The following is an 11,327-nucleotide window of genomic DNA, read 5'->3' as shown; positions in this document are numbered from 1 at the left end:
AATAATAGTTATTATCAAAGTGAGCAATGCATTTTTTTTTTTTCATTCTACTTTATCGCAGTTAACTTTATTCCGTTGATTAATTAATTTACTTAAAAGCTTTTCCCCAACTTGCTAATATTGAGTTGCATTTGACTGAATAATGGTAAGGAGAATAAGAATAAAAATGAAAATAATGTCAGACGGCCGACCATGAGCCCACCTTTGCTTTCAGACTGGCGAGCTTCAAACATTTTTTAATCTCCTCAACAGCCGTTTGATTGGAAATCAAATTCCTTGCAGAATCCAATTCTCTCATTAGTATATGCAGCAATGACATAAATGCAGTACATTTACATATCTCCGAGTCCCAGCCCACCAAATTTCTTCCAACAAAATTAATTACCGACCAAATTAATTCCCCTCTTCTGATTTTCAATTATGTGGAGCGTGGGCTAATCAAAGCCACGCCATACGAATCATTGAGAAGTGCGCAGAGTGGCTCCACCATCCCACACGTCAAAGCTCTCTCTTTCCCCTTCTCAATCCAAATGCCAAAAGCAAAAATGGTAAGTGAAACACGACTGGCTACCTACTAACCCAACCACAGTATTACTTGCAGCCAATCTCACCTTTATCTTTTGGTTTGTTTGCCGCGTTAATGAGTCATATTTTCAGACTAGTAATTTCTATGATCCCTCCAAGGAAAAGACTAGGAAAAAAAAGAAAACATTAATCCGACTACCCTCTCTCTCTCTCTCTCTCTCTCTCTCTCTCTCTCTAAAAGCATTCATTTATGCAACCAATCTAGGACGAACCAAAGACCGCATGGACGACAAAACTGGGCAACAAAATGGGGACGGCTAAATGCATCCAGAACATGAGGAACAGAATATCCACATGAATGAATGGTGCAGCCTCGCAGAACATTCTAGCATTTCATAATTTCCTTGAAGGTCCTGAAATGCTATGGTAACTACTTTAAGCATCATGCATGGATCTTCTTCAACTCGGCTTGGGAGTCAACATCAGTGCCTTTCATGCCATCATCAATTGAGACAGATGGTTTCCGTTTACCCTACAAAAATCATTGATGTCCCACAATTTACTGGCACATGTCTGTGTCCTGCTCAAACGGCTTCCAAAATAACCAAGCAGTAGCTAAAGAGCCGGAACATTTTTTGAAGTATGGAGAGGGATTCAACAGAATTCCACTTTTCCAGTTCAGCAGACCGGCTAATATAGCTGCAAATTTACGAATTACTGAAACAGATCTCGGACTGCCAGGTCAGCTCTCAACCAGAAAAGGAAAAGAGAAGAAGGTTCAGCTTCCAAACTAAAATATGCTTTAACATGATTCATATTTACACATTTTCGAACAAATGTTCATCAACATTCAATTTCTGCTTACGCATGTATAGGGTTTGAGGAAACTTCACGATGGCGGATTCGACGCCCATGGCGAAATCTTTTATGACTTCGAGTAACTATTCTGGGCGAAGAGCTGGAGGTACCAGAGTGATGAATTACCTCACCCAGGCCAGAATAACCAAAAACACAATCAAGAGGGTCTGCCACTGCTTCAATGCCAAGGTTCACCTATAATTTTAAGATTTGCCAGATAAAAAAATTCTTAGTTCAAAAAAAAAAAAAAAATTTTCCTAATTTTATGTCACATGCTAACCATTAATCATTTAATATCTCAAATTTAAATAAAATAAAATAAGTTTCCATCTGCAATTTCAACACCAACTCATCATGTAACAAAAGCTGAAGAAAGTTCCTCTAAGAAGACCTGTTGTGAAAATGTTAAGAAACCATAGATCAGTTTCTCTAGCAGAGTGTTGCAAAAGCCATTTACCACTAGCTGCTTTCAGCATCCCTAGCCTTGGTAAATATGATCAACATCTTTATGAGAGCAGTTAACTCATCAAACTTACTACTAGTTTCAGCCATGTTTTGTGATTCCAAATCGATGTGTTTTTGTTATCTTCCCCAGCAAAGTGGGTGTGCTGGGACTGCAGGGGAGAGGGAAGAAATGGATGTTTTCAATTTGAAAGTTACCATAATCTGTATATGATTAGATGAATTTCTACAGCAAATTCTCCCAAAGGGCACAGGCCCCACTGTTGTGACTCCTCTGGGCACATAACTAAGATATCCAGCTCCATGACTAGTGTGATGAGCAAGACCCTCAGAATGTAGTGATAGCTAAAGGGATGGTCTCAAAATCTAAACTCAGTGGCTACATAAGACTTTCTAAGTTGAACTTGCCCTCTCAACCTATTGTTTGTAGCACTAGCAGCTTATCAGTTTACCTAAGATGGAAGAAACTTCTCAATTATCCCACAGAATGTTGCTTACTATGCATTTCACATCTACAACAAAAAGGCACTATTATATGCTCTGCTAGGACTATTTGTAGGGGCCTAATCTGCTAGCTTCAAAGCTCCCACATGCCAAAACCTAATAAAATACTCCCAAAGATTCATTCTGTTGTGGCTCCATTTTCAGAATCCTTGACCATTGCTTGTCACTTTCTGCAGTGGCTAAACTCTCCCATCACATTAAGATGTCTCCTTGGACAGTATCGCTCTGGGGGAAGGCTGATCATATGTTGAATTAAGATATTATAAAAATATAATAAAAAAATGGATAAGTCGAATATATGATCATGCAACCCATCCAAATGTTATTGGAAGAAGGATCTCATTCATCTGTACAAACGTTATAACGAACCTAGCTTTTCTGGTATTAGATGCATGCAAGTGCCATGATCAGGACTAGTGCAACCATAAACTTTCTTTGTGGTTACATTAGTCATATTCCAGTTAGCAAGTAACAGACCATTTGACTTACTGTGCCAATAAAATTGCTAGTATTGGTGATGAAGAGAACTGTACAGCATGAAAAATAAAATAAAATGAAGGTGCTTCATTTGACAGAAGCAAACAGGAATGAATGAATAAACTGATGGTCATCTAGGATGTGTTTGGTGATTGTAGCAGACATATGAAAACATTCTATTGTAACTTACCCACCATCCCATAGAAGGGGATGACAAAAATGATTCATGAAACTAACCCTAATGGTAGGATGGAAGCATGGTGGGAAATATGTACACGTACACACTCGAGCAACTTATCACATCAATTGATGTGTCATGATATAGGGTACAACAGAAGCTACTCCTATCATTAAATCCTCTTGGGTAGAGTTTGGTCATTATTTGAAAAAAAAAAATTCCGTAAGAGTATCCATATCAAAATTACCAACACAAAAAGGTGAGGCTGGTATACTCACTGGAACTTGCTTGGACTTCAAATCAGCTCTGATGTGGTCAGGCTGACTGGGAGAGCCACTGTCATGTGTTCTTTCACCATAAGAAAAACTATCACCAAAGAAATTTCGATAACGCCACCTTAATTTTGGCTGATCTGAGGTTGAATCATCAAAAACTCTCTCTGAATAGAAATGCTTCGATATAAGCCCCATTATCCAAGGATTATTGCTATGCTGTTTCAATATTCTGCAGAATGAAATATTAACTTATGAATAGAAAAATCAAATGAACCCAAGTTCACAGATTTCTAGATACACAGGTTGTATGATCAGAGAGATTCATAATAGAATTAGAGAGGAGATCTTCAAATATTTCTAGATTTGCATAACAATATGGGCACCAAGAGAAGAACTGTGAAATAGAAGAGAAACTTATTAGGGGGTGTGGTGAAAAAATTCATTATGATATTATGAGCACACAGGCTCATTAATGTAATCTGTTTCTTCGGTGAAAAAATTCAGGAGCTCCAGAGTTACTTCTAGCATGAAAGACATTGACAATTTCATTAGGGAGTGTGAACTGAGCGATATTCCCTTGTTGAAAGCTCATTTACTTGCTTCGCTTCTAGTAGGTCTTTTGCCACCCAGATTGATGGATGCCTCTACACTTTAGATTGGAAGGAAGCTTTTCCTAATTTGTGCCAGGAGGTTCTCTTGATGGTGGTGTCTGAACTATTTTGTTGTTGTAGACTCTAATCAAGTGAAGAAGGGTCTCACCCCTTTTGGATTTGAAAATATGTGGTTGTTACATCTGCCTTGTGTTAAAACAATAAGGATTGGTGGGAAGAGTGTACTGCAGAGAGGTAGGAGAATTTTTCTTTTCTTTTCTTTTTTTTTTCCTAAAATAATGGTATCTGAAGCCCTTTGGAGACTTGACTAATCCACCGGGATAATGGGAGAAGGGGAAGTTTCATTGAAGAAACTAAAGTTTGAGGAGGGATGCAGAGTCAAAGATTATTTGATTATTGCGAAGAAAATTACCTATTCTTATAGATCATTTATTCAAGCGAGGATGAGGATAGGCCTATGATTGAAGGCTCAGACTGAGGTCCGATCTTTTTAGGATGAAGCTTTATGGTTAGACCTTTTAAGGAGCAAGTGAGAGAGCGGTCTTTGAGACGGAGAGGGAGAAGGCTCCAGCTCATTGGTTTTGCCATGGCTTTTTACCAAATCCATTAGGATGTGACCTTATGAAGGACTTTAACGAGTTTTTCTGCTAATGGGGTGATTGGGAGGAGTATTAATTCTACCTTTATGACCCTGGTACAAAAGAAGCATTGGTCTATTAAAGCTACAGATTTAGTTGCATTAACCTAGTTACTAGTGTTTACAGAATTTTGACTGAAGTTCTTGCCAATAGGCCTCATGGGTGCTGGCTAAAACTGTCTCTTATACAGAAACTTTATCGGAGGACAATATATTTGAGTGGTTAATGAGGTAGTGTATGTTATAAGGAAAAGAGGCGGAAAAGGGATTGTGCTAAAATTAGACTCTGAGAAAGCATGTGATTGTGGGGTGCAGGTTTCTAAACAGGGTTTTGGATTTGCAGGGTTTTTGGTGTAGGTGGAGGAAGTGGACCAGACCTTGTCTTTCACAGTGATCAGATGCCTCCTGCTTCGATTCACACAGAATCTTTGTTGGAAGACAATATATTTGAGTGGTTAATGAGGTAGTGGATGATGTGAGGAACAGAGGCAAAGGAGGAGGCAGACAAGGGATTGCGCTAAAATTAGACTTTGAGAAAGCTTGTGGTCGTGGGGTGCAGGTTTCTCAACAGGGTTTTAGATTGGAAGGGTTTTGGGTGTAGGTGGAGGAAGTGGACCAGGCATTGTCTTTCACAGTGGTCAGATACCTCCTGCTTCGATTCACAGGCTGATGTTTTAAGTATGTTGCTTGCTTTTCTTTGTTCATTACCACTCTGCATGTAGAAAGCCTGCTGTCCTTTTGGTTTGAGTTGCAGGGATTTAGAGAGAGAAGAGAAGTTCAGATCTGTTGTAATGCAGTTAGTTTGTTTTGGAGAAGTTCAGATCTGTTGCAATACTGTTGGTTTATTTCAGGTCTTAAAGTGTAGTTTTCTTTTTGTTGTGTTGCTTATAATTTAAGCTTGCCTGCTCAGTGAGTTGCCTTCAGTATGACTTTAGAAATTTTGAACCTCCTGGAAGTACCACTCACAATTCCTAAGGATCTCAATTACTTGTGTTTGAAGAATTATTACACATGTTTTTTTTTTATGGGTTGCTATTGTATTGTTAAAGATACTGGCATATACATCTAGTAGTTAATCGAAGCAATGTCATGTCTAATCATCCAGGATAATCTGAAATGAATTTATTATATTTATTTGGAGGGGTTCAGATGGAGTAGTTAATCCCCGCAATAAATTAACAGAGCTTGTAATTGATTGTTTTAAGTTCTGATTCATGATATTTAATGCATCTTTTGTGTCATTTGATAAATGTATAGTTGTAGTTCTCATTCATGATATTCAGTGCATCTTTTGTGTCATTTGATAAAAATATAGTTGTAAATGTAGTGCAATATATAAAATTTACAAGCTCGCGATGAACCATTAGGTCAAATTTGTCATAACCTGAATGCAGCTGGCCGCCAATTGCTAGTGTAGAAGTACCAAACAGCAACCTACCTGATCAAGCTGAGTTGACACATGTGGACAGCACATGCGCGACCAACCTGCTCCCAACCGACCTGCTCATTTAAGCTTCTTGATCGACCTACCCCTGATAATCTGCTCTTAATCAACCTGCTAATGTAAGCTTCATCAATCTGCTCCTAACCGACCTGCTCATGTAAGCTTCTTGACAGACCTGCTCCCAACCAAACTGCTCATGTGAGCTTCTTGACCGACCTGTTCATGCAAGCTTCTTGACTGACCTGCCCCAAACCAAGCTGCTCAATTGAGCCCTAAACCAACCTGCCCTTCCAAGCTCCTCACCTGACCTCATCTGCTGAAGTCATCAAATGTGGACCCCCTGAGAGCCTATTCTCATCCTTGCAGATCAGGAGTGAAGAGTATTCTTCACCAACCATCTATTCAATCGACCTCTAAAGAAGGGATCTATTTTCAAGCATCAACTAGTATTATCTTTTGCATTATTCACATTCAAGTACAGTTATTCCGAGTTTGCATTATTCACATTAAGGTAGAAGTATGCTGGGGTGCACTGATGGTACTAAGGGGTTGAGGAGGCCATGGCCGCATCACTTCAGAAATTTCTCTTACAGTATATAGGGAGCACTATTGTTCTCAAGTGAGTTATTTAGGCATGAAGTCCCCTTCCAAATGTTATGCTGCCTTTTTCATCGCAAGTGTGTGTAACAGATTCACAGTTCACACCTTTTGGGTTCTAGCCCATTTGAGTTGATGATATTTTTGTGGTATTTGCTATTAAATAATTTTGTTCTACTTTAATTCTTGTGGTATTTGCTCCCCCATTTGTGTTATCTCATTGGTGCACTCATTTAAATTTTTTTATTTTTTTATTCAAATGTTATTTAAAATTTTTGGCTTAGCTTAGTAAATATATATTAAAGTTGCATTGAAATTTAAATATTTAAATGCAAATTTGACGAAATCTTTCTGTATGCAATATACATATATAACATTTCAATTGAAGAATTATTACCCCTTTCATTTTTTATAACCATTTCAACTGAATACATACATACAGACATACATACATATAAGGGCATGTAGCAGTATTCTAATTAGCAGCAAAGCATGGGATGAAGTTGGTGCTTTTTTGTTATCTCCTTAATCCTTTCACATGAACTTTGACTAGTGTCATTTCATCAACCAGCTATAATTTCGTTATTTTATTATAGAGGATGGCTCACCACATCATATTAAATTATTATCCAAAGAAAAAAAGTTTAAATAGTTCTACCTTAATATAGACATGTAGGTTGTTGCCTTAATGTTACTGTTAGTTGAAGTATCCAATTTCATATCAACTCCTTTTCTTTCCTTTTCTTTTATGAAAATTACAAAATATTTAATGATCTTAGAATGATTTAGAACTTTAGAACAAACAGTGATTTTGATTTCATTGATTGTAACATAATTATTGCTTGTGTTCTCTCATTTTTCATTTTCCAAATCAACAATAATATCCTCACTCCCAAGTTATAAGTCTAAATTGGAGCATATGACATAATTAATGTTTTATATATATATTTTTTTTGCATCATTTCAGGTAATTGTTATGGAGAAAGAGAATAGTAGGCTAGGCTGCAGGAGAAAACAGTGAAGATAAAGAGAAACTGGAGAGGCATATTTCATAGCAATTTTCTGTTTTAAGTACTTGTATTAGACTATTTGTATGTTGAGTACTTGGGTATTGGATTTGGACCTAAACTTTAACTACCTTGTTGCCTTGCTGGCATTTGGCAAATTGACATGCTTATCTTATTGTTGTAGATTTTCATTACGCTCGGACATTTTTTTAATGCCTACATAGTATTTTGCTAATTATTATTTGAGTTTAAGGAAAAAAAAAAAGTAGTAGCCTAAGCCTAACAAATAATATTTTAAAGAATCTTAAATATCATAAATATTGGCTTGAGGTCGATTTCAGCTTGAGTTAAACGAGCCAAGCTGAGTTAAACTTGAGTCCTAGAGATATTCTTAAAGTTTGAGTTTAAATAAAATAAGCTCAATTGAGTTTGAGTTTTGCATTGTGTAGACTCGGCTCGACTCGAATACACTCCTATATGGCATGAGAGCTTTGTGCGCTGGATGTTGGGTGTTTACTGTGCCAACTGTGTAGAAGTAATATCTCACATCACTTCTAAATTATTTTGCAAGATACGACTCAAGTATTCTTTTGCTTTCAACAAGAGTTGGGCTTAAAATTTCTGACAATGATATCTCACCAATAACCTCAACGCACATTTCAAACAGTTAGATATTCAAAAAATATATAGAAACTGATAATGATAAAAACAAATGGCTTGGTCACTTTAGTCCCAGCAATTGCTTCAGCTACAGACAAGGCCTGTTGCCTGGGTTCATCTGAGCTGTTTCACAAAATTGGGCTTGCTGGTTATATCCAAGCTCCTGTTTCATGCATAGAATTAATAATTTTAATCGGTTGTAATTTTTGCAACTTCTGATAAATGCAATTCAATGAACAACCTGTGCTCGTTTTATTACACAGCCACAGTTGACTCAGGCTCGGCAACAAATGTTAAAGCCCTAATAAGGTCAAATCTATTTGTAATGATTGCCTGGTTACATTGACTAGCCTAAATGGCAAATAGGAAACATTAATCAAGCCCATCATATAAAGAATTACACCAACTGTGCATGTTTACCACAAGTCACATGTGAGGTAGAAAACCTACCGATTAGCCAATACGTTTTGCACTTGACTTCCATTCAGAGCAAGAAGATGATCAACACTTGTATATATGGACTCATAAAATCTCCAATATCCACAAGAAATAGCAGCTCCTGAACATTAATAAAAATAATGATTACAAAAATAAAAATAAGTACTGCTAGCAGAATGATCAAAAAAATTTTAAAAAAAAAGGAATAAAATAAAACATTGGAGTTAGTAGAGACAAATTTACTTTTGGTTAGACTTGCCCTTCTGGGAAATCAACTTTTTAAGTCAATCAATGCATGTTGAAAGTTTCATACTAAAAATATCAGTATGACTGTCCCATCAAATTCATCAAACATGGAGATGGGGCAAGATTTTCTTCCATGCTTCTAAAAAATTGCAACAGACACATACAGAGAGAGAGAGAGAGAGAGCGTGGTGTCTGACCTCCTGAAAGACTGATCCGGAGTAAATTATTTAGCCTCCGTGTTACTGCCAAAAATAACTTAAATTATCAGAATGTACAGAAATAAGAAAATAAGTGATGCAAGGTCATGAAAAGGCTGCCTCATAGCTGCCAGAAAAATGTAAGAGGATGTTGGTGTATTGGGTAAATTGGAAGACCTAAACACAATGATAGATCTCTCCTTCTATTTATAATTATATGCCCAAGTACATTAAAATGAACATGATACCCTTGGGGGCATTTGTTTGATTTGAATGACCTCACGTCTGAACTGGTTCACAAAATAAGTGAACTGGTTAGACATCAAAGCGTTTGGTGGCAACTTTGAATTTTCTTAAAAGTCCTATGATAGAATCAGATATGGACACATGTCTGATTTAGATTCAGAGGTCTGTTTTCCAATTGTATCCCTTATAAAAAAAATAAAAATAAAATAACAAAAAACTCAATACCAAAGTGATTAAAATTAAAGTAATAATTTTTTTTGTATAATAATAATTTCTATTATTTTTACTTATAATTATTAATTAATATATTACAAGAAGGGGAGCTTAGGAGCAACAGTAAGGTTGCCACCGTGTGACGTGGAGGTCACGGGTTCAAGGCGTGGAAACAGTCTCTTGCAAAAATGCAAGGTAAGGCTGCGTACTATAGACCCATTGTGGTCCAACCCTTCTGTGGACCCCACATACGCAGGAGCTTTGTGCAGCGGGCTGCCTTTTTTAATTTATATATTACAAGAAAATATTATTTATGTTAAATTAACAACTTTAACTTATGTAATTGCTGATTAATTTTATCAAACATTTATACTTTTAAACGTTAAGAAGGTTAAAATTGAAAAACAACACATATTTAGATATTAGATACCAAATAGTTAAAATAATTCAGACGAGTGGTTGTAATGAGTTTATGCACAAGTTTCTCCTCAACAAAGTGACAATCAACTTCAATGTGCTCAGTCCACTCATGGAGGGGCAATATGAATAGCTAATTGATTATCATACATCAACTCCATAGGCTGTGAATGTGGAAAACCAATTTCTTCCAACATTTCTTTCGCCAGACAAGTTCGCATGCAATGTAAGCCATGGCTTAATGCTCTAACTTAGCATTCAACTAGGCCAACACGGTTTGTTTCCTACTCTTCCAAGATATTATGCTACCACCAACAAAAATACAATACCCTATTGTGACTTGCATGTGACCAGCCAAATCTGCATATGTATATCCTGAATCTAAGTGTAACCTCAATACTAATATAAGAGACCGCACCTTTGAAGTTTCTCAATGTACATCCCAGTGACTTGCTACATATCTCATCAAGTAACTGTGAGATAATTCAACTTTCATGCAAGTCTTCAATATGAGGATACGTCTATGGCATGACGGTCAGCCAACAAATCACCCACATCTAGCACTAACTTGCTACTAGGATCTATAGGTGTATCAACAGGTTTAGACCCCAACAGCCTCATCTCATCTAAAAGATCAAAAACATACTTCATTTGTGACAAAATGATTCTCAAAGAATCAAGAAACTGGCTCCGAACACCAATCGGAAAAAATACATTTGATACTAGTTCAACTATTTAACAAGTTTTCGGTATCGTCCAAGGTTAGCAAACAAATTACTCATGTCTGGCACTAACATGTTAGGATCCATGGGTGTATCAACACATTTGAAGCTCGATAGCCCATTCACATCTAAAAGGTCAAGAATATACTTCCTTTTGGACAAAATGACCACCATACAAGATCTAGATACTTCTATACCCAAGAAGTATTTCAATGGTCCTAAATCTTTGGTTTAGTTTAGTTTGTAAAAAATGTTTCAAAAGTTGGATACCTTAATCATCACAAATATAATCAAAACATCGTCCACCTAGATAACAAGAAAAATCCTATTGGAGCACAAAGTGATATATCACACGCTGCTGAAGACCAAACTCAAGTACTATTGGGTTGACTCGACCAAATGCTCTAGGAGACTTATTAAGACCATACAATGATTTCTAGAGCTGGCACACTAATCCCAACTCTCTTAAGCAACAAATTCAAACGGTTTCTCCATATAAACCTCCTTCTAAAGATCACCATGTACAATGAAATTCTTCGCATCCAACTAATAGGGAGGTTGGTGATCAGGTGTTGCTAAGGAGATTGAACAAATGAACCGAGGTAAGTTTAGC

The 11,327-nt window shown here is 36.8% G+C and overlaps 1 protein-coding gene across 1 annotated transcript in view; it reads right to left on the bottom strand.

Moving 5' to 3' along the window:
- Nucleotides 1–1,137: 1,137 nt before the first annotated feature.
- LOC131151012 (uncharacterized) overlaps nt 1,138–11,327 on the bottom strand; it is a 28,479-nt gene continuing 18,289 nt past the window's right edge. The window contains exons 3-6 of the mRNA XM_058102166.1: nt 9,117–9,161; nt 8,686–8,794; nt 3,283–3,508; nt 1,138–1,578 (exon numbers count right to left, since the gene is read on the bottom strand). Of these exons, the coding sequence (XP_057958149.1) occupies nt 1,387–1,578; nt 3,283–3,508; nt 8,686–8,794; nt 9,117–9,161 (572 nt within the window). The 3' untranslated portion in view covers nt 1,138–1,386. The remainder of the gene's footprint in view (nt 1,579–3,282; nt 3,509–8,685; nt 8,795–9,116; nt 9,162–11,327) is intronic.

The sequence above is a fragment of the Malania oleifera genome, chromosome 3, assembly GCF_029873635.1.
Source record: "Malania oleifera isolate guangnan ecotype guangnan chromosome 3, ASM2987363v1, whole genome shotgun sequence".
Taxonomy (NCBI): Eukaryota; Viridiplantae; Streptophyta; class Magnoliopsida; order Santalales; family Ximeniaceae; genus Malania; species Malania oleifera.
The sequence above is the reverse complement of the archived record's forward strand: the minus strand, read 5'-3'. Positions and strand labels throughout refer to the sequence as shown.